Below are 24,655 nucleotides of genomic sequence, written 5' to 3'. Positions count from 1 at the left end.
AAAATTAAGTTTCGAGTAAATTTTATGCTAATGTACCTAAGTAACCTAACCCAGCGGATCTATTATAGCACGCGCGACGCCGTTTTTTATCGCGCGATATATATAACTATCGCTGTTTCGTTTTCTGTAATGACGTGAAGCGGGACAGAGTTAATTGATCGCGCTATAAAAACGGCGTCGCGTATTTCACGTGCTAGCTCCGCTGATTCGGTAAGTTAAAATTAAAAGAAACAGTAGTTTCAATACCTGGTACGATAAGACAGCTGTTTCTGCAGCGAATGGAACTGAGGTCTCGAATCCAACATTCTTGGTGTGGGTTTTGGAATGGTGGATGTTTTCAAAGCGGCCTCTTGCATGGTCGTTATGAGAGAGGACGACGGCGTCGGCTGCTCTATGAGGCTCGTGTACGCCAACTTGCTTTCTTCTGTTATTGTTGACTAAAAAACGTGAGTAAAATAAATACTAATACAGATGAGACTAATAGCAGGATGGCCGAGTTGTAGGAGTGTATTGGAGTGAAAGGGAAGTAAAGAGCGAGATGGATGTATGTGACGTATGAATGACGTAGGAAGATGGCTGCGTGTGCTAAGACGATAGACGTGTCGATCAAAGTATTATTCTTGTTATAAACTAATAAAAGTGTTTAATCTGTTCTCGAAGCATTTAATTTATCTCCCACATACATTACGGAACAAAAATTAATATAAGACAAATTAAACTATGCGGCCGCTCCAGTCCACTCTCTATGTTCCTTGTTAAGAGTTGCAACCGTGCTGTACTTTTTGTGGAAAATAAAATGTCTTTTTTTATTATTTATATAAGAATAATTAAACATATAAATTTTTGATATGTAGGGTAAAACTCGTTAAAACGCCTCAGTTGACAAAACGCCCCACTCACTTATTACGCACACAAACAAAGCTATGCGCGCTGCCACTGAGACGCGAGTAGCCACTAGTCGCCCGACATCATGGCTGCAATGCACTCGTGATTTTCTACGTCCGATTAGAAAATATTGTTAAATTAAGTTTTTTTGCGTCGAAATAATTTGTGGTAAGTTTCAAATGTTTTCATAAATATTGATTGCTGTTATAGTTGTGTTGAATTGACCTATACTGCTGTAAATACACATAAATAGGCTATATTATTTTGTTGCATTCAGCGTTATGACCTGGAAATTGCGACCTTAAGTGTGATGGGGCATATTAAAAATCAAATTTGAAAAAATGCCCCACTACTCATTTTATAAAATGCCCCAGTATCCAAACAACATACAAATGAATGATGTTTATAAACGAACTATTTGACAATGTATCTAATCCAGGACCATCATCAGTGAAAGCGGTTATTATGTCTAAAACACCTCAGAAAGACGAATCGTCTGAAACTCAAGAAACATCTACCAAGCTACGGGAACTGGATGAATCGTACTTTTAAGTACAATTCATCCAGTTCCCGTAATACCAGTCAGCAAAGAGAAAACAGAAAGCTGTTGTCCTTACGTCTACAGAAAATATTGAGAAAAGAAAAGCAATTATTAGAAAAAGAAAACCAAAAGTTTAACCTAAAGAAAAAGTCTTAACCAAAAAAGCAAAAGGAAAAAAGACTGGAGAGAAAAAAGCAACTAAGAATAAAGATCCCGATATGATGGATATTTCTGAAGACGAGAACACAGATCAAGCTAAAAATCTTAAACAAACCAAATCAAGAGCACAGAAGGGAAAATCAGGGAAAGCAAAGGGTATATGTGAATATAATAAGTCAAATGGGTCTGAAAATTAAACCTCTGAGAATGATCAAACTAAAACATTTATACAGGCTAAAAGAGTCAAAAAAAGAATATTTGAAAAAACAAGAAGCGATAAAAGTAATAAAAAACAAGATGCCGCCAATATATCAGAAAATGATGACTCAAGCCATGATCAAGAAAATACAAGTAAGACATCTAAAATCTAAACGAATACAAAAAGCCAAAGAAAGGTAAGATAAAAAAGAAAAAAGTAGTTTATTCGTCGTCTTCTGAGTAAGTAGAAGAAATGGATGATGAAGTTGGTACGTCTGAAGAAGAAAGACTTGCATGAAAATAAGTGCGCTGAATGCACAGAAAACTTTTACACAACTGTATGGACGTTTGTGTAATTATTGTGGACAAAAAGCTAAGAGGGAAGCTATGAAGAAAAAAAGACACTTATTCTCTTCTTTTTTTACTATAATTTTCTTTTTGATATTTTTGTTACCTGGTTTATTTCATTAGACATCTACAAAGTTTTTATTTTATGTTAAAGAAGTTGTTTATTTATGGTTTATGGTATTTTTGATTTTATTATGTTCAATTTTTTTTTAATTATCTTCATAAGTACTTCAATCAATGTAATATTTAAAAGACTGATTGAAGAAATACCTAATGTATGAGCCCCATTATTTGTGTTTAGCCAATGACGTTGTTATTTTAATTTTTTGATTTAATTTACGCACACAAACACTCACTAGGGCATTTTTTATAAGCCGGGGCATTTTATAATACGAGTGAGGCATATTAGCTGATAGGTGCTTTACAAAACGCCCCACCTAAGGTTTATTTTTTTTTATAATTATTTCAGTAAGTAACGTTCCTGTTAGATTAAGATGTTGTCATAACATTATCAAAATGCCAAACATTGATCCTAAATAAAGATCTCTATCATATCGTTTACCATTTTTGTTTTATTTGATTTACAAATAAAGTGGGGCATATTACCCAGTTTTACCCTAGTAGGTACGCTTGTCTGTATCACAGTAGGTCCCAGGTTCGAATCCCGGCCGGGGCATGATGAGAAACGATTGTTCTGGGTGTTGGTTTTTTAATCTTTAAAGTATTTATTACAAAATATAGTATCGTTAAGTTAGTATCTCGTAACACAAGTCCCGAACTTACTTCGAGGCTAAGTTTATCTGTGTAATTTATCCCGTATATATTTATGTATTTATATCATGAAAACTTATCGAACAATTATTATTCGATATTTACTTGAGGTTGATATTTATCTCAAGTAAATGTCGAATAATAATTATATATATAGATAAATGCCGTGTGGTTCCCGGAACCAATATAAAAAAAAGGACCACTCTATCTCGTTTCCATGGATGTCGTAAAAGGCGACTAAGGTATAGGCTTATAAACTTGGGATTCTTCTTTTAGACGATGGGCTAGCAACCCGTCACTATTTGAATCGGAATTCTATCATTAAGGCAAACAGCTGAAAGTGGCCTATCAGTCTTTTCAAGACTGTTGGCTCTGTCTACCCCGTAAGGGATAAAGACGTGATCATATGTATGTATGTATAAATAATTATTAGGGACTTTGGTACCTCCCTAAGTAGGTACAACGTAACCGGAGCTGAAACGCCAGAACAAAGATGATAAATTAAAAAAATAAAATGTTGTACTCGTATGTACTGACCTGAATGTCTGGAACACTATTCGCTTCCTCGCTGAAATTACGCCGCTCTTGTTTAGCTGTAATAAAATTAACACAAATTATTAAAAAAGACTTGTATTAACAAAATAATTCATACAAGCATTTTTTCATTATTTGTAATATTATAATATACAGTAACCCGAAGCGCTACTTTAATTTTTTAAAAACCTTTATCCCGAAAGAATTCAGTGTATAATACCAAACATACATACATATAATCACGTCTATATCCCTTGCGGGGTAGACAGAGCCAACAGTCCCGAAAATACTGAATAGCCACGCACAGCTGTTTGATAGATGATACAATTGAGATTTATATAGACAGGTTACCAGTCCGTCGCCTAAAAGAAGAATCCCAAGTTTATAAGCCTATCACTTAGTCGCCTTTTACGACATCCATGGGAGAGATATGGATAATCTAATTATAAAAAAATTCTTCTGGCATAAGTCGAAGTTGCATCCTAACTACTCTAAAGAGGCTTTTAAACTTGGGATTCTTCTTTTAGTCGATGGGCTAGCAACCTGTCACTATTTTAATCTCAATTCTATCATTAAGCCAACCAGCTGAACGTGGCCTATCAGTCATTTCAACCTTCTTACCCAAGTTATATAGACGTGATTATATATATGTAGATAATCTATACTAATATTATAAAGCTGAAGAGTTTGTTTGTTTGAACGCGCTAATCTCAAGAACTACTGGTTCGAATTGAAATTTTTTTTTTGTGTTAAATAGAGCAGTTATCGAGGAAAGCTTTAGGCTATATCATACCATTACGCTGCAACTATTAGGGGTGAAAAATAATGGAAAATGTGAAAAAAAAAAACGGAGGAAATTATTCATCCTTGAGTTCTTCAATGACGCCCAATATAACTATGCCACGGGTACAGCTAGAGTAATATTATAATAAGACAAATGCTTACTCACCAGCTGCTTCTTTATCAGCGTCGTTGACGGCGTTATGGTGGAGAGACACCAGTGGAAACTTGAAGTGGAACTTGGACTTGTCGCTGGGCGAATTGGGTAGTTTGTTGTCGCCGTCCAAGTCGTTCATAGACCTGGTGGAACATCGAGAATGACATATACAAAACTGTGCGTTCTGTAGCTAATTAAAATATGTCGTTTAATAATAAAATCAAGGGCAAGTGTGAGTCGGACTCGCGCATTTAGGGTTCCGTACCATTATCGCGTTTGTTACTAAACTATATATATGTATATATTTTTATATTTCAGTAACGTTCTGTTTCTACCTGTTTATTATAATCGTCACAAAAAATTGCTTAAAAATTACGTTTGTTGTATTGGCCCTCCTTTAATAATAACTGTATCGGTATAAAATTATTTATTTTGAAAGAAAATAGACAGGCAAAATTTTATATGTCTACATGTTACCTTTATTAATATTAATCACAAAAATACGAAACAAATTCCCCCTTTATATTTTTTTATTATTATTTTTGTATTTGTTGTCATAGTGGTAACGGAAATACATAATTTGTGAAAGTTTCAACTTTCTATCATGGTTGTTGAGATACAGCCTGGTGACAAACAATAACATACAGCTGAGCGTGGCCTTTCAGTCTTTTCTAGACTGTAGGCTCAGTCTACCCCGCAAGAGATATAGACGTGACTATATGTATGACGTATGTACCAAACTTATTAATATAGGTAAATAAGATTTTAATGCATATCCATTGCAATTGGAAAAATACTTGAACATACATACATATGGTCACGTCTATATCCCTTGCGGGGTAGACAGAGCCAACAGTCTTGAAAAATACTTGAAAGTACATTATATTATTGTATTTTACAAAATGTAATTGTTATTATTACAATAAATAAATAATAACTTACTTGGTTGTAATTTCATTGGCCATAGCTACTGCCGTGTCCAGGGTCTTCTCATCGTGAGCTGACATGGGCTTCATGGTACCTGTATGGTTACCCTTTTTCCTCTCCAACTTATTCAACGTGTGAGACCTATTAAAAATAAACATATTAATATGAGGGTGAATGAAAACAGGTTGACCAAGAAAATTGTACAAGGAGAGTATGAAATGAAAGGTAGGAGTGGAAATGTCTAAACCTTGATCAAATTAAGAACGTCCTGGAAACCGCCGAGCTTGAATGTGCAGTTATAAATGTAGGTGAAGCGAAATAAGTATGCAGAGATCGGGGCAAGTGCAAAGATGCAGAGTCTAGAGGGTGAGTCCTTTCGGGAAATAGGCGTGATTTTATTTGTATTTCATAGGAAATTTTAATTGTGCGTAGCAAATCAAATAAATGAATTATCAATCTATCTTTATGTATGTATAATTCTTATAGGCATTAGTCCTGGTAACATTTTACCTCTTTGGAGGGGAGCCCAGGGTACGCTTTGACCATGATCATGGATTGGGTGAGTCAGGTTCAGTTACCTTTGCAGGGGAACCTAACCCGTATTAAGTCATGGTAATATTAATTTGTATCTAGATAGAGGGGAAGGAAACAAAAGGAAAAGAGATTCTTATTTTAAATTGGTCTATCAGGTATAGCCAATGTTTAGAAAATTATTATATTAATAAATATACTTGCCTTATAGCGCTGTCGATGTCAAAAGGTTTACTTGATGATCCCTGAAAAGGAGAATTCTATTTTAGAACAATTAAGACAAATTTTAATGTACTCATAAGTTCCAAGTATTTATAATGAAAAAGTGTGTAATTCTTATGAGAAATGATGTTACTACCACAATCACACAACTATTTCTATTTAATATCTACAGGCCAGATATTTACGAACTGAAATAAATGTTTACAATCATGACGCGTCATTTTGTAAAAAAATATATTTTATAATTAATTTGTACTTTCGCGTTGCATGATAATTAATGTACACATTTTTTTTAATCTGTGACCACCACGGTTGGTGGAACCCCGTCGAAACGTGAGGAAAAAATATATATTCACGTTAATTCCCGTTTGCATACATTAATAATTAATTTATAGCCGTGAGAACAAAATGCGAAATTAAATCATATATTTAAATGTTATTCTTATTAAATATGGTATTAACAACACTATAATTGACAAATGTATGTTTCAATAAAAAAAAATTTTACTAAAGAAATGGATTATATACTTATATTTTTTTTGTTTTACTCTACTTTGTCCTTTGCCTGAAAGTGGGTTATGTCACTTCAGGCACAAAGATGTATATTAAATTTTATTCTTTTAAAGCCACCTTTAGCCTATAACCTAGTACGGAAATACTAGCCTTTTTTACGACATATAAGAAACCTAGAATATCAAAAACAAAAAATGTATCTTTACCCAACAGCAGCTAATAAGTAACAAGATATATTTGTGTCATATGAAAAGAAGTATTGATGTCCCAACAACATTTTTTTCTATTATATAAGCTTTTAGATGGAAAAATTTGGTGACATGATTATGTTATTTATAAAGTATGCTAGTCTAGACAGATTCGTGACAAAAGGCTGTCTGAAGTCTAGACATTTGTATCTTTTATTAGGACACGGTGTACGGGCGAGATAAATATCATAACATGATAATTTGCCATTGATAATATTGGTTGAACTGTAGGTTAGAATTGATATATGGAAATAAATATTACTACAATAGTTTGAATTTAAATAAGAGGATAAATACAATATTTTTGTAAGACAAATTTATGTAATATAATTTCAATGGAAGATACACTATCTAAATATGATAATTATTTTAACAATTTTTGCAAGGAAAATCAAAACAAAATCTTTGTATGTTCATGTACAAAATCTACCTACAAATAACGTTTGAGAACATAAACTTCATAAGAATATCTTTTTTTATTCTTAAAAAAGGAATAATTTTTTTGACATTGAATATTTTGGAAAAATTTTAGAAGGTACACATTAAAATTCACAAAAAAGCATTACACTACAACACCACTACGACTATCAAGGTACGTGAATCATTAACGATGTTTCGGTGTATGCGATAAATAACTGACAAACATATGAATGATCTCTAAAATCCCACAAACTAAGATAATATCGATAAACTACAAATTTGTCAAAATAAACTACTATCAAACCGTTGCGTTTTCTTACCGCTTCGCAATGAAAAAAATATTAATAATATTATAAGAAATTTTGGTGAATTAGACGACCAGAGACGTTAACTTCATTGTCTTAAATAGGAAATAGTCTATGCCTGTTATAGCTCTTGGCCATCGTGACACCATACACATCCAAATCGTCGTCCGAGTACTGAAACACCAAATATTTTTATAAATTTTTTCCCGCGCATAATTCTATATTATCGATATTATAGAAAGTGTTAATGTAACACACCATCAAAGCGCGTTTTGTTTTCATCGTTCTACTAAATTCTGAGTATATTTAATTCTATGCGATGCAAGACGTGACACGACACATCATACACAATATGCCATCTATTTTAATATCTTAAATTATACCGATTTATTACAATAAAGAACTTTTTGAGCGTCTATGGTGGAATCGGTAAGGTGTACGGTTCAATTGCGTTATGCGTAGAGAGGCACAAGTTGGAATCCTACCTCCAAAATCCAGAAGGAACAAGAGTGAACTTTAACTTTTTGACTCAGAGATAGAGACTTAATGATAAAAAGGAGCAAAGTCTATCTAGAGCGCAGCGGTAGTGCGCTTGTCTATGACACCGGAGGACCCGGGTTCGAATCCCGGCCATGGCATGATGAGAAACGAACTTTCTCTGATTGAATTGAATCTTGGATGTTTTCTTTATAAGTATTTATTATAAAATATAGTATTTTTAATGTAGTATCTCGTAACACAAGTCTCGAACCTACTTCGAGGCTAACTCAATCCGTGTAATCTGCCGAAAAAGAAAATACCCACAAAATAAATAAATCCGAGGAAAAGTCTTATTAATAAATAAAAAGTAATACTTACATATTCATCTTTCCGCCGACCGTCCAAGCTTCGAAACATAAGTTCCATTTCGTCTAACAAACTTTGACTAAAATCCGCGTAAGCTTTCTGTAAATAAAGATATTCTTATTATTTTTTCTCAAAAGGCGTTTTTTTGTAAAACACCTCAATATAACAAAAATCAATCATTTTCCCTGCTTATGAACGCTTGTACTTTGATCCATTAACAATGATCTCATCCAAATACCCAATGGCCAATACCTATAAAATTTATTTCATCGGCGAGTGAAAATTTAAAAAATATAGAAAAAATTATCGCGAACAGCCAACAATGCATTAAATTAAATGTGCAAAGTAAAATATATAATTTTAATTTTTTGCAAATAATTTTTGACTAGTGTTCCCAGGTCCCAATAATCTTAAAACTCTATGGTCACACTACTTGGTGGCAGAACAAGAACTAGTGGTTCTACAAGGAACTTCAATGGATTGCCAGCCACAAGTATAATGTAAGATTTATATATATTTTTTTCTCTTACCGGAATGCCAGGACTCTCCGGTAATACTAAGTTCTCCGGCCTTGCATGATCTGTGGCTGTACTCTCCTGTTGACAAGGACAAATATTTAAATACATATCACCCAAAACAACAAACTATACTATTCTTCTTCCTCCTGGCTTTAGTCCCGGTTGCATGCTCACCACTCTGCAGAGGAGGCCGGGGTATGCCTTGACCACGGATCCTAGATTGGGTAAGTCAGGTTTTTACAAGAAAATGCTGCAGTGCAGTTTGTTACCGCTTCTTCTGCACTGACGCCTTGGAAGCGGCAGTAAACTTAGTTTTTAAGTAATTTATTTGACGTCAACCAATGTTGTTAAACCATACGTTTTGACAATTATTAAGCGATATATAGTATCCTATAGAAATGAATAAAAATTTTGAATTTGAATTTTGAATTTTTTGAACAAGAAGCGACTCCCATCTGACCTCCGCAACCATTGCAGGAAAACCGAACCCGTATTAGATCGATCGTGGTTTAACATCCAGTTTCCTGAATTTGCAGGTTTCCTCACGATGTTTTCCCTCACCGTAAGTCGGTTAGTAATCAAACTAATTTACATAACTTCTAAAATAGTCATTGGTACATGGCCGAATTACCTTTGCCTCCCTGCGCACACGCATTTTAACCGGGCAAGTTACCTATTCACCCATTGAGCTCTTAAATAAAAAAAAATAACACGATCCTGTTTCATATACTTACAGTATCGGTGTCCGATATTTCATGATACTCGTGCACCTCATCAGCTTTGTACGATGAGTCATCAGTCTTATTTGAACGCCCCAAAGTTGCACATTTCACCTGGTGAAATTGCAACAAAAGAAAATGCTTGAAAAAATTTAACTTGGTAAATCCCCAAGTGGTTGTACTTATTTACAAGCAAATATATTTTTTCTTTTATGGTAGTTTTATTTTATTTTATTTCATTTGATATCACAAAGTTATCATACATACATATAATCACTTCTTGTAAAGACTTGGCTTAATGATAGTATTGAGATTCAAATAGTGACAGGTTGCTACCCCATCGCCTAAAATAAGAATCCCAAGTTTCTTAGTCGCCTTTTACGACATCCATGGGAACAAGATGGAGTGGTCCTATTCTTTTTTTATTGGTGCCGGAAACCATACCTATACACTAAGTTCTCGATTTCATTATTTTGAAGTGGGGTATTTTTCATACTCCATTTTTAATTCTTACGTACATATAATCACGTCTATATCTCTTACAGGGTGGATAGGGTCAACATTCTAGCAAAGACTGAACGGCAACGTACAGCTTTATGGCTTTATGTTGCAATTGAGATTCCAATATTGACATGTTGCTATAGTCCATCGCTCACAAAAAGAATCCCGTGTTTAATAGCAATACCCTTAGTCGCCTTTAATAGGACCACTCTACATATTTCCAACGGATGTCGCAATCCAGGGGAAAGTAAAAATACGGAGTGATCCTATTTTGAATTGCCGGAAACACTTAATTTCTTCAATAACTATATCACATTACACCAGGTAACTGGCTCTCATTTAAATTATTTTACACTATGCCGTAAGTAATTACTATGTAAACGCATTTAATTATTTGTAAAATCTTACCTTATTCAACAGACTTTTACTCGTGGTTGGCTCTGAAATGGACTTGTGACATTTCTTAAGGCTCTTATTTCTCGTCTCGGGATCTGAAAATGGTCCATTTATATAGTTCCAAAAATAAACAATGGATAACAAATCTCCTAGAAAGTAGAATTCGACATTTTATTAGCACGAGTATAAAATTCACCCAACAACACACACAACTCACAAAACAACCCCTTTGCCTGACTATTTTTTTCTTTAAACACACGAAACGAATTATGTCGTCTGCTACATAATAATAATTTCTGTTAATTTCTACAGAATTGCACTAAACCTGATGAGCTTCATGCAATGAACAGGTATGAGGATGAAACTAAAAAAGTATGCAAGAACGAGGCAAGTGAAATGATGTAGTTTCTGTCTAGACCCCACCGGGAAAGAGGTGTGATTTTATGTACATGTATATTACTTACATGACAGTTCCACCTAACGGAAATCTTATTTGGAGTCTAACTTAGCCTCAACAGAGAAAAAAGATACCAAGCCTTCTAAAGATTTGCACAGTTCGTCACGATTTGGCTACAAGAAGTCAACACAATTCATATTTCTTTTTTTTTTTCTTTGCCATGTAAATTTTACTTAGTTATGTATCGTTAGATGTGAGAGAGCCTGGTGACTTGTAATACAGGAGGTTTAATCCTACCTAGCTCAAGCACCAGTTCTCTCCACTATTGGTTTTACAACATAAATCTGTACTTACCTATATTCACCTATGTCAATTCAAATTCAAATTCAAAATTCGTTTATTTCCTCTTTACAAAGATCAAACTTAAGCTAACTTAACTACTTATAGCTAATTGGTTATTAAAGATCTTTGCTGGGAGGCTAGTTCCTGAAAAAGATTCGGTCGGACCTGAACTACAGGTAACTAGGCCATGTGGAGAGAAAATAAACAAATTTTTTTAATTTAATTTTTATATTACTCACATGGCAGATCCACCTCATCACAGTCCCGGTTGGAGTGCCTGGGGCTGAGCAGAGGGTAAGGCGGCGTGCACGTGGCCCCGCTGAGATGGGAGGGCGAGTTCGGATTGATCAGCGGCACTTGTTCCAAGTCCTCCGAAGGTTTGTATGGCGTCACGATTTGGCGAGGCGGCTGTGTGTGATGTGAAGAATATTCTTAAGATTTCACAATCAAGTTATTTTATATTTATTACATACTTAATCACGTCTTAATGGGGTAGACAGAACAAACAGTCTCGAAAAGACTGAAAATCCACGATTAGCTGTATGGCTTAATGTAATATTTGATTAAAATTGTAGATCTTCAAAATCAGTAGTTTTAACGATACATTGTACAATAAATTATTGTTAATCATAATCTTTGCCTTAGTTCGTCTTCTCCTCCTAAGTAAAATCTTAACATATAAAACACATGCATTTTTGTTAACTGACAAACAAACCAATAGAAATACCAGACGTAAGAGCATATGAGTGCGCCGAGATGATTTCTAAGTTCAGGCTGGTGAAAAGCTTGTCATTAAATTGGCTATTGAAAAATGGAGTGAAGTATTGATTTATGCATATGTTTATGTAATCAATAAATTAAACATGAAGAAAAACAGCTACCAATTAATGTTGAAATGATATGATCCATCCCAAAGTCATACGGCAGAAGTATGGATATTGCCGCCAATGAAATGTAAAAAGAAATCATATTGAAAAAGATCTTAAATGTATAAGAAAAAATAAAGTTTAATAAATTTCAGTCTTAAACACGAAGCCGCTTACATGAGAATTAAATTAATCATGTCTTGGTCATACGTCACGAGCCCAGGGCCCGCGTTTAATCACGGTCCAAGAATAGTTAATAACGTTGAAAATTATTTTTATGTGGTATCTTATTGAAATGAACAGAAGGTTGTTTTTATGTTAATTGGCCGCTCCCTTTCATTTTTGCATGTAGCCCTGTATCCGCATTCCGACTTTTTCACGGAGTCAGTGTGCAGCTTTTTCATTTTTAAGACTTTTGGTACACATATCATCTTTGGTGTGAGGCCAGAAATTTTTTCGCCTCAAAATAAGCTCTGTAGTGGCATGTAAGACTGGTTAGTCTTACATGGCTCGTGTGTTCGACGTCTCCTTGCGGACTGGATATCATGTTGCGTTGTATCGCCCTCTTTCCAGTATACCTTTGGCATTTAACAACGGAGCGGAGTGGGGGTTACTTGACCTTAACCAAGTTATTACCCTAGTAGTATCCAATATATACTCACACATCCAGCGAGATCCAAAAAGTCCAAGTGGCCCCTATAAAAAGAGTCTTCAAAAACGCTATAAAATTACCTATAAAAATACTTACGCATCCAGCTGGGTCCAGGAACGAGATATCACCGAAATACGCCCCGTCCAGTCCCACGTGACCCGTGTGTTTCACGTCCCCCTGAGGACTGGATATCATGTTGCGTTGTATGCTCCTCTTGCCAGTATACGTGTGACGTTTGACATCCCTAAAAAGAGTCTTCAAAAACGCTATAAAATTACCTATAAAATACTTACGCATCCAGCTGGGTCCAGGAACGAGATATCACCGAAATACGCCCCGTCCAGTCCCACGTGACCCGTGTGTTTCACGTCCCCCTGAGGACTGGATATCATGTTGCGTTGTATGCTCCGCTTGCCAGTACCTATACGTGTGACGTTTGACATCCCTAAAAAGAGTCTTCAAAAACGCTATAAAATTACCTATAAAAATACTTACGCATCCAGCTGGGTCCAGGAACGAGATATCTCCGAAATACGCCCCGTCCAGGCCCACGTGACCCGTGTGTTTCACGTCCCCCCGAGGACTGGATATCATGTTGCGTTGTATGCTCCGCTTGCCAGTATACGTGTGACGTTTGACATCCCTAAAAAGAGTCTTCAAAAACGCTATAAAATTACCTATAAAAATACTTACGCATCCAGCTGGGTCCAGGAACGAGATATCTCCGAAATACGCCCCGTCCAGGCCCACGTGACCCGTGTGTTTCACGTCCCCCCGAGGACTGGATATCATGTTGCGTTGTATGCTCCGCTTGCCAGTATACGTGTGACGTTTGACATCCCTAAAAAGAGTCTTCAAAAACGCTATAAAATTACCTATAAAAATACTTACGCATCCAGCTGGGTCCAGGAACGAGATATCTCCGAAATACGCCCCGTCCAGGCCCACGTGACCCGTGTGTTTCACGTCCCCCCGAGGACTGGATATCATGTTGCGTTGTATGCTCCGCTTGCCAGTATACGTGTGACGTTTGACATCCCTAAAAAGAGTCTTCAAAAACGCTATAAAATTACCTATAAAAATACTTACGCATCCAGCTGGGTCCAGGAACGAGATATCTCCGAAATACGCCCCGTCCAGCCCCACGTGACCCGTGTGTTTCACGTCCCCCTGAGGACTGGATATCATGTTGCGTTGTATGCTCCGCTTGCCAGTATACGTGTGACGTTTGACATCCCTAAAAAGAGTCTTCAAAAACGCTATAAAATTACCTATAAAAAAATACTTACGCATCCAGCTGGGTCCAGGAACGAGATATCTCCGAAATACGCCCCGTCCAGCCCCACGTGACCCGTGTGTTTCACGTCCCCCTGAGGACTGGATATCATGTTGCGTTGTATGCTCCGCTTGCCAGTATACGTGTGACGTTTGACATCCCTAAAAAGAGTCTTCAAAAACGCTATAAAATTACCTATAAAAAAATACTTACGCATCCAGCTGGGTCCAGGAACGAGATATCTCCGAAATACGCCCCGTCCAGCCCCACGTGACCCGTGTGTTTCACGTCCCCCTGAGGACTGGATATCATGTTGCGTTGTATGCTCCTCTTGCCAGTATACGTGTGACGTTTGACATCCCTAAAAAGAGTCTTCAAAAACGCTATAAAATTACCTATAAAAATACTTACGCATCCAGCTGGGTCCAGGAACGAGATATCGCCGAAATACGCCCCGTCCAGCCCCACGTGACCCGTGTGTTTCACGTCCCCCTGAGGACTGGATATCATGTTGCGTTGTATGCTCCTCTTGCCAGTATACGTATGGCATTTGACATCGGAGAGTGATGGTAACTTGACCTTAACCAAGTAATTACCCTAGTTGTATCCAAGATATACTTACACATGCAGCGGGATCCAAAAAGTCGAAGTGGACCCTAAAAAGAGTCTTCAAAAACGTTATAAAATTACCTATAAAAATACTTACGCATCCAGCGGGGTCCAGGAACGAGATATCTCCGAAATACGCCCCGTCCAGTCCCACGTGACCCGTGTGTTTCACGTCCCCCTGAGGACTGGATATCATGTTGCGTTGTATGCTCCGCTTGCCAGTATACGTGTGACGTTTGACATCCGAGCGGAGTAGGGACGAGCGGAGAGAGCGAGCGCGAGTCGGGTGGGGGGATAGTGACGCCAGTGATAGCGGTTTCTGGTGACAGTGGGGATGCGGTGAGATCGTGATGGTATAATGGAAGCCACACACTATGTATGAATGAAAGAGGAAAATCACGTGTTCGGGCTGTTCACATAGTTTGTTGACGATAAAAAAGCAGTGGCGAAACTATTGCTTTATGGTTCGTGAGCAGCCCCAGTGGAATGGCATGTTTCTTATTAATCTCTTCGTTATGAGGCCAATTATAAAAGAGTGAATAAATGGGTAAAATTCTAACGTAGTCTTTTCCTTTTTGATTCTCATACAAGTGTGTGGCTAAGTACTTTTTCTTGGATAAGTTGCGAAATGTTGTTTTATGAGTTAAGTAGTAATGTTTTGATTTATTTAATCGTCGGTAGGGCTGTTCAGTACTGTAATTATTTTTTTCACCTCGATTAACTTGATAAAGCGAATAAATTTGTATAACTTTGAACTAATACTTTTATAAAGCTAAAATAGTGTCTTAAAACATCATTTCGCAAAAAAACAAATAATTATTTTTAAAACAACCACGACATGAGAGTCATAACCCAAATGAGAGAAATAAAATACAGCCCAACTATAAAATAAGATATGAAAATGTACATAAGCACAGCCCAAAGAAATTTAATACGAGACCCAAAAATGAATATTATATGAAAATTTAATCATGTTCCAATGGAATTGAATACTGACCTCTTTGACGTAAGGTTTTGTCTGCGCGGGGTCAAACAAGCCACAAGCCCCGCCCGGAAGAACGCCGTACCACATAGAGCATTTAGTCATGTTTCTAGAAGAGAAAGAAATGAAATAAATTACATATCACATAATATAGTTATAAGGACGTCCTGGAAAGGGCAGGTCAAGAGTACCTACCCGAAGCGAAGGAAGTATGCAGAGATCGTGGCAAGTGGAAAGATGTAGTCTCTGCCTATCCCTCCGGGAAAGAGGCGTTTTTTATGTATGTAGGTATGTATAGTGTAAAGTATATTTGAATACGTTTAACATTACATGACATAAATCGCGTTTCTTTCCCGGAGGTGTAGGCAGAGACCACATCTTTCCACTTGCCACGATCCCTGCACACTTCTTTGGCTTCATCCACATCCTAATAATCGTAGCAGTCGGAGACGTTCTAGCAAAAGGTCTGGTCAAGAGTACCCGTAACCGACGAGGTTGCATGAAGAGACAGTTATGAATACTTTTAAGTTTGTAGGGCATTTGTGAACTCAGTTATCTAATGTTTGAGATTAACACAATTTTGAAAAATAATGAAAGTGATCACGAGGTTTAATTTCAGTTTGCGGCGAACGATTGGTTTTATTAAAACAAGAATTAATGAGATTTTTAATTATTTGAACTGAACGTGACTTCAGTCTTTTCGAGACTGTTGGTTCTCGCGCAAGGGATATAGACGTGACTATACATATGTATGTATACGTATTTTAATTCTTGTTATGCTACTAATTTATTAAATGCAGTTTCGTACTAAATTTCAGATTTTCTTTTCATTGCGGGATTTTTCGAAAAAATGTCTTTCTTAATTCTGGTGATTTAAGCTTTCTTTATTTTATTTTCTTTATAGGTTTAGTAGTTTTCAGTTCAATTGGTAACAAATAAAGAAACAAAATGTAATCTTTTTCTCATAATTTGTTTAAAATTCAAATTTTTTTAGGAATGTCTTATAATTATGTAATGACATAATTGCAAGACATTTCTTATAATTATGTAATGACATAATTATAAGACATTTCGAATATCATTTCATATTTGCCATTATGCATATACAATAGTTGAATAGTTTTTTTTTTTATTTTATACTTTTTAAATGTGAATTTACATACCTATTATGCGTTCATTGCGTATCACTACATAGTATAAAACGAAGTCGCTATTTTAGTCTGTTTGTCTGTATGCTTAAATCTTTAAAATTACGCAACGGATTTTGACGCGGTTTTTTGTAACAGGTAGAGTGATTCAAGAGGAAGGTTTTTATGTATAATAACATTAATAATTTTGCACCCGTGCGAAGCCGGGGCGGGTCGCTAGTTAGTAATGAAAGCATATAGATAGGTACTTTTGCTATATGCTTATATTACTCTCTACATTACGCCGCCCGCTAGGGGAGGGCGCGCCTGGCACAAGCGCGCCTTCAACCCAGGGCCGTTTCGCCAGGCAGCGGAATCCCGTTTCCGCCGCCCGACCGGCCCTTATTGTGGGGGCAGCGGGTGCGGGGTTCCAGAACCCAGGGCACCGAATGGAGTGAACAAACAAAGAAATAACGTTTCAACTGAATTACCTATTGCTTGTTCACATTAATCAAATTAATTAAATTAAAAACATTTCTATTTTTGTATGTTTGTAACGAATAAACTTGATTTTCACGAAATTTAATACAGATATAAAATAGAACTTCGGAAGTTACGCAGGCCTCTACCTATTTTTCTGAAATGTTCCACGGTAGCAAAAAAAAATTAATTCCATCATTAACAGGAACGTGATAAAAGGTCACGTTCCTGTTAATGGTTTTAATCTAATAAATAATTAATCCTTTTCTCCGTAAAAAATAAAAACAAATAATATTTACGTATATTAATTAAAATCAACCAAAACAAAATCTTCTAATAATACCCTATATCCTTTTCATAACTATTTTATAAGTGGGTACACAAAATTTCACGAAAATCAGTTTAGTGGTTGTACCATGAAAAAAAAACTAGCAAAATTAAAAACCTTACGCATTTAAATATTGGTCAAGATAACATAAATATTAAAGACTTAATTAATTTCTTTACGGCTTTCAGTATCATTTTAATTACATAAAAAATACTCACTCTTTCCCAATAACAGTAATCAATTGACCAGACTTATAATCAAGAAAGTTACTGCGTCTCCCATCTTCCGGCTTTTGAAAATTCATTGTCGCTTGCACCTGTAAAGAAACATACATACTTAATATCACGTCCATATCCCTTGCGGGGCGGACAGAGCCAACAGTTTTAACCTGAAGGCCACTGAATAATATAATTGAGATTTAAATAGTGACAGGTTGCTATTCCATCGCCTTCAAGAAGAAGCACATGTTTTTTTAATAATAAGAATATCCCTTAGTTGCCTTTTACGACATCCATGGAATAGAGATGGAGTGGTCCTACTCTTTAGTATCGCAAATCAAACGGCAAAAAGGTTTTAAAATGAATCTATTTGAATCTCAATTCCACCTCCAAGCCACCCAACTAAACGTGACCTTTCAGTCTTTGCGACGCTTTTTGGCTCTGTCTACCCCATTGGGGATGAAGACGTGATTTTTATGCACCATTATAATATACACTTCAAAAAATTTTTCCAGCAATCTTCTTAAGAACAATACATTACAAAAAATATGTATACATTAGAAACTTTTATATCATTATGACGTATATAAGTCAGTCAGCCATTAAGTCGATTTTTGCATAACGCAGTTACAAAAACGAAATGATGTTATATAGGGTACCTGTTCCGGCCTTATTTCCCTCAGTTTAGGCCCCAAGTCTTTGAACTTTGGCCTGTCGTTGGAGTCTTGCGACCAACATTCCAACATCGTCGTGTAATACGCTTCGGGGCAGCACTCCGGTCTTTCCAATCTCTGTAATTCAATAAAAAAGTCATAAGTCCTCTCTGTAATTCAATAACAAAATCATAAGTCCTCTCTGTAATTCAATAACAGAATAGAATAGATTTATTTTCAAAAATGGATACAAGGTATCACTTATTGACGTCACAAGTTCATAAGTCCCTAGAGTGGTACATATACATAGCCTTTAACATACATATATAATATATATAGTCACATCTATATCCCTTGCGGGGTAGACAAAGCCAAAAACAGACTTGAAAAGACTGATAGGCCACGTTCAGCTTTTTGACTTGATAATAGAATTGAGATTCAAATAGTGACAGATTGCTAGCACATCGCTTAAAAGAAGAATCCCAAGTTTATAAGACTATTCCTTAGTCGCCTTTAACGACATCCATGGGAAAGAGAAGGAGTGGTCCTTTTTTATTGGTGTTAGTACCACACGGCACAGCCTGTAACACCCGCAGATAATGTATATATTTAATGCTGAAAGAAATTCAATTATCGTTTCAGTATTTTCGAGGATAAGCCCTTACAAATAAACACTCAAAAATATGGTAAAGATTAAGTACTCTTAGGGGAAAGCCTACTTCGTCATCAACCATAATTTCTTTATCTTTACCGTTAAATGCGGATTTTTTTTCTTAGAGCAACCCAAGATCAAATTAATAACACCTACATATCAATCTCTCAATCCAATGGTTTGATCCGTGCGATGTCGCACTCTATCTCTCTCTCATCCTGGCGTGTTCACAACTGCACTCTCTCCCACTAAGCCACAAATTAATCATAACAATGTATTCTCTCGTCCATATTTCTATTCTAAATTTGGTTAATTGTGAAATTTACGTTATTGAAAAAATTAGCTGCAGTGCAATTTGTTACCGCTTCTTCTGCACTGAAGCTTTAGAAGCGGTAGTAAACTTAGTTTTAAGTAATTTATTTGACGTCAACCAATGTTGTGAAACCAAAAGGTATGCCAATTATTAAGTGATATTGAAATGTCCCATAATAATTAATATTCTTTTAAATTTAATAAGCTTCAAGGCCTGATTTGCGTTCATATGTCTGTCAGTCAGTCAATACATCCTCCGCCTCATCCCGTTGGGATTACTAAGAAAAGAGTTGGTTTCAAAAACTAACCACAGGCTATATCTTGCCAATTTTTTTTTTATTGAAACTGTTAAATACTAAAGCTTTTATTCTTACAAAAAGAAGTTGATTTTATATCTAGGTACCTGGAAGTTGGGAGCATCGATAGCCTCTAGTATTTGCTGTCCAGAAAACGCGGCCCAGGGTTGGAAGCCATACGTAAACATCTCCCACAGGCACACGCCAAAAGCCCAGACATCACTCGCTGATGTAAACTTCAGGTACAATATACATTCCGGGGCGCACCTGTAAATGTGTGGAAAAAACAGATGTTTACAAGTTCAATGAGTCTTTTGTGAGTGGTGTGTACAGTAAACAGCATGTCAAACTACCCAAATTCACTGAAATTCCACCTCTATTACCGTGTCATAGTTAGATGCAGGGTAACTTGATATGCGGTTGACTGTTGATTAATTTAATTTGCTAACCGGCGAGGGAAAACATTGCGAGGAAACCTGCATATCCGGGCAACTGGATGTGCAGCCATGATCCAATGTGGGTTCAATTCACGTACAAGGATTACAAAAGCCAGGCGGGTATCGCTTCGTGTGTAAATCTGACTTAAACAAACCAGGATCGTGCACTTAAGACATACCCCAAGCTCCTCTCCAGAGAGGGGAACAGCAGCCGGGACAAACGTCAGGTGGATGATGACCATGGAGCAAAAGAAGACCTGATATACAGGTGGTATAAGCAGGAATTATTTGCTTTTCATACATTGTCCTATTGGCATTCGCCCCAAATGACCAGCTTATAACATTCACATTTAGAAAATTAGTAAGCTTCTGGATTTTATGTATTCAATAACGCAGCAATGCAATTTTTTCAACAATAAATTGTTTGTTTGTTTGACGGCCTCTGTGGCGCAGCGGTAGTACGCTTGTCTGTGACACCAGAGGTCCTGGGTTCGAATCCCGGCCAGGGCATGATGAGAAACGAACTTTTTCTGATTGGCCTGGGTCTTGGATGTTTATTTATATAAGTATTTATTATAAAAATATAGTATCGTTGAGTTAGTATCTCGTAACACAAGTCTCGAACTTACTTCGAGGCTAACTCAATCTGTGTAATTTGTCCCGTATATATTTATTTATTTATTTATATCTTAATTGCATAGAAATTTACACAGTAACAAGAAAAATAGTAAGTACATAGTTATAAAAGAAACAAATCACTTGCAATAAATTGTTATAATTTGAAAGAAACTTACCAGGCAACAGGTAGTTTGAGATTCACATTGTAATTAGTCTGGTAGTAATCCTTCCCGACGCCGAGGGCCCGGGACAGTCCGAAGTCTGATATCTTCACCCTATCCTTGCTAAACACTAAAATATTCCTTGCTGCTAAGTCCCTGAAAGAAAGTTGTTCGATATGAAGAAAATTCTGCAGTGCAGTTTGTTACCGCTCCTTCTGCAATGACGCCTTGGAAGCGGCAGTAAACTTAGTTTTAGGTTAAAGTGCGTGATGCGCATAAAAGACACAGGTTCAATTCCAACCTTGGTCATGTACCAATGACTATTTTCAAAGTTATGTACATTAGTTTGACTACTAAGCGATGTTTATTACATTATTGAAGTGATTTCAACTTCAGACTTTTTTATTTTATCTTTTATATTTTTACAGTGACAAGCGAATTAGGTTATTTTTTGCTCCCAATATAAATGCTTTGGTTATTTTAGTCACATCGTACGATATCCACAGAAATACAAGAAAGAGGTCATATTCTTATTGCCTGTTACCTCATCACACAATAATTAATATGGTTTGTTATCTTAACCCAGATTACCAACTACTCACATTACTCATAACTATGAATCAGTCTTTTCGAGATAAATCATGCAATCAGATATCTTTTCCACGAACTCGCATATATTTGGTAATTTGACTATCAGCGATACACCAGTTCCCTTTACTTCTAGATATATAAAAAATGTCACTGACTGATTATCAATGACAGGATCTAGAGTTTAAATTTGGAATGTAGATTCGTTATCTGGTTAAGGGAAACACTAAGAAAAGGGTTCCCAAAATGGCCGCGTTATCAACTAAACCCATCTTCTTGAAATTTTGCGTATATATAATTAATTCTGAAGAAGGAATAGGGTACTTTAACATAGTAGGACAGTGGTTAAAAAAAACCTGTATACTTTTGTAACTTCAGACGAAGATGCGGGTAAAACCTAGTTCCGATATAAATGTTCATACCTATGAATCAGTCTTTTGTTTTCAAGATAAGTCATGCCATCACAGATCTGTTCCGCGAACTCGCACAGGTTCGGCACCGGGAAGTTAGGCCTGAGGGACACCTCCCTGAGACACTCCAACAGTGAACGGAGCGGGGCCAACTCTGTCACCTGAAATAATCATAAAATTTATATATTTTAATAACAAATTGTCATTTGATAAATTCTTTTATTACTGAATTGTCATCATAATTAAATTTTTTGATAATTAATTTATATTTCATCATGAAGTTTGTAAACCTATAAGATTGAATACCATACCAAAATTGTTATTTTTTCTTACTTCATATACAAAGCATTATGTTAGAAATCTTTCTTAATTTCACAAATAAAATACCTACTAAAATAAAGACAGTAATAAAACTTAACTCTAGAACTGCATCATACCGTTTGTAAGCTAACAACAGTAAGTTGAAATAACAAAGAATATTACATTGCAAGATGCGAGAAAGATGTATATATACTCGCTGCAAACAAACATATACATAACCCTTTACGCAGTCTGGTAAAAACGGGTTAAAAACTCACCAACATCAAAGAGTCGAGATGCAAGACGACTCCGTACAAGCGGACAATGTTTGCGTGCTCTATACTGTGCATCACCGCCGCTTCCTTTAGGAATTCCGTGGAGTTTGACGTCATACGCTCGTGACCTAGGCATTTTATCGCCACTTGCAACTGAAATTATTATTTTAACTTAATATTACAAAGCTCCCACAAACGTAAGTACGTGGCTCTGTTTAAACTGTAAGCTTATTATAGATATATATGTCCTATATCTCGATAATGCTAAGGAACACCTAAACTATGTGGTAATCATGTAAATAGAGCCAATATTTTATTGTAATGATTTGTATTGTCAAGTGCCGTGAGGTTCCGGCACATTAAATCAGGACCACTCTCTCTATTTTTACTATACATACCAATAAAGTTGACTAAGGGAATAGGCGAATTCATCTAGTGTAACTTTTACCATGATCAACATGGGTTAGGTGCCCCTGCCAATTGTGCAGGTCAGAATGGAGTTGCTTTGTGTCTGACTTACCAAAATTATGGTCAAAGGGGAACCCCAGGCTCCACCAGGGAAAGAATATAACGGGGACTAATGCCAAAACAATTAATCATTAAATTTAATCACTACATAGTATAAAACAAAGTCGCCCATTTTGTCTGTAGTCCCTTCGTATGCATAAAACTTTAAAACTACGCAACGGATTTTGATGCGGTTTTCACTAATAGAAAGAGTATTTTCTCCGACAGGTATTTATATATAATTGAAATACATTGAAACTATATTAGCTGAGTTATAGCGATTTATGTCCAAGAAGTCAGAAAAAAAATCTAATTGAAGATTGCATTTGTGCGTGCGCCGCTTATACCGTTGGATACAAGTAAGAACAATGTATAGCAAAAACATTGGTCTTTATTAGTTCTACAAAAAAGTCCGCGATGACATATATCCAGCTTTTTTATTTAAGTCACAAAAACTACTTTTCTGTATTAAAAAAACATTTAATTCGTTGGGTGATGTTTAACTGGTGATATAACCAATAATACATATATCCTTATCAAAATAAGTAAGTTCATCATCACGAGCATTTAATTTAGATTATTTTTGCAGTTTACAGTGTGTTATTTAGACATATAGTTTAGGAGATATCACGATATTAGTATTGCGGCACGGTACGGGCCGGCCGCGGCGGCGGGGGAAGCGTCCCTATAAAAACGGTACATAAAAAATAAATAATATTAAAAAGTAGGTACTACGACTTTGATCTATACATATAAGACAAAAAAAAATCTGTACATTACTTAAATATTTTTTCCAAAAACTGATAGGGGGGGCGATCAAAGAAGAGTCACAGAAACCAAAAAACATTTTAATATTTTAAACGCGGTTAAGGGAAAGAGAAGTTATTGTGAATTGAAAATTAGTATCCAATATGTGTTGGTGCGTTGACTGTATTTGTCGAAGTAGCGGGATACACGCAAACGAAGTTGCGCGGGTCAGCTAGTTAATTATATAGTCAATTTTGTTTTATTTAAAGCTTACCCTCTGACTACCAGTGTTCCACGTGCCCTGCTGGACCACACCAAACTGACCCATCCCCAACTCCTTGTTGATGGTGATGTCCTCAATAGATATAATGTGCTTAGTAGGAACTTTGACGTTGCTCTCGCAAAATGGCTGGAAGTCCAATGGCAGGGAACTGTGGCCTTGGGAGAACTGAAAAAAAATTGAAATCATGATATGACATATTTTCAAGTAGATATTTTAGAATTCAAATTAGAAAATTTTGGTAATTATAACATATGTGGACGCGGACCCAGGTCTCTAAAGCATTACCACTGAAGAGTGCATCTGAGAACATGCTAAGATGATAATGATAATGACAAAGAGAACCTCCAATCTATATCCTCCTTTTGTAGTTGGTTAAACTTCTATAACATTATCCTAAGTGTAACAAACCATTTTCTGAAAACCGCTTCAAAATGGGTTCAGTGAGATAGTCGCAGACCAACATACATACATACATGTATACAGGTCAATCTGAGGATCACCTTTCTGAGTTTAGACTAAGACTTTAGAAGTCACTAAAGTGGTCGAAACATGTACTGGCTACTCCTCAGAAAGAGGAAATGAGACAAATTGTTAGGATGAAGATAACACAATCTTATCAC

The 24,655-nt window shown here is 36.1% G+C and overlaps 1 protein-coding gene across 1 annotated transcript in view; it reads right to left on the bottom strand.

Annotated features, from left to right (window-relative positions):
• LOC106130487 (activated Cdc42 kinase-like) overlaps positions 1–24,655 on the bottom strand; it is a 29,325-nt gene that overhangs the window by 2,284 nt on the left and 2,386 nt on the right. Inside the window, exons 4-21 of the mRNA XM_060953733.1 lie at positions 24,027–24,200; positions 22,502–22,651; positions 21,936–22,084; positions 20,941–21,081; positions 19,817–19,976; positions 18,456–18,587; positions 17,797–17,894; positions 15,659–15,752; positions 11,498–11,666; positions 10,532–10,614; positions 9,638–9,736; positions 8,916–8,981; positions 8,398–8,484; positions 6,036–6,076; positions 5,316–5,441; positions 4,386–4,516; positions 3,440–3,495; positions 247–437 (exon numbers count right to left, since the gene is read on the bottom strand). Of these exons, the coding sequence (XP_060809716.1) occupies positions 247–437; positions 3,440–3,495; positions 4,386–4,516; positions 5,316–5,441; positions 6,036–6,076; positions 8,398–8,484; positions 8,916–8,981; positions 9,638–9,736; positions 10,532–10,614; positions 11,498–11,666; positions 15,659–15,752; positions 17,797–17,894; positions 18,456–18,587; positions 19,817–19,976; positions 20,941–21,081; positions 21,936–22,084; positions 22,502–22,651; positions 24,027–24,200 (2,147 nt within the window). The remainder of the gene's footprint in view (positions 1–246; positions 438–3,439; positions 3,496–4,385; positions 4,517–5,315; positions 5,442–6,035; positions 6,077–8,397; positions 8,485–8,915; positions 8,982–9,637; positions 9,737–10,531; positions 10,615–11,497; positions 11,667–15,658; positions 15,753–17,796; positions 17,895–18,455; positions 18,588–19,816; positions 19,977–20,940; positions 21,082–21,935; positions 22,085–22,501; positions 22,652–24,026; positions 24,201–24,655) is intronic.

Source organism: Amyelois transitella, chromosome Z, assembly GCF_032362555.1.
Source record: "Amyelois transitella isolate CPQ chromosome Z, ilAmyTran1.1, whole genome shotgun sequence".
NCBI classification, from domain to species: domain Eukaryota; kingdom Metazoa; phylum Arthropoda; class Insecta; order Lepidoptera; family Pyralidae; genus Amyelois; species Amyelois transitella.
Note: the sequence above shows the minus strand (reverse complement) of the source record. Positions and strands in the feature narration are given on the sequence as shown.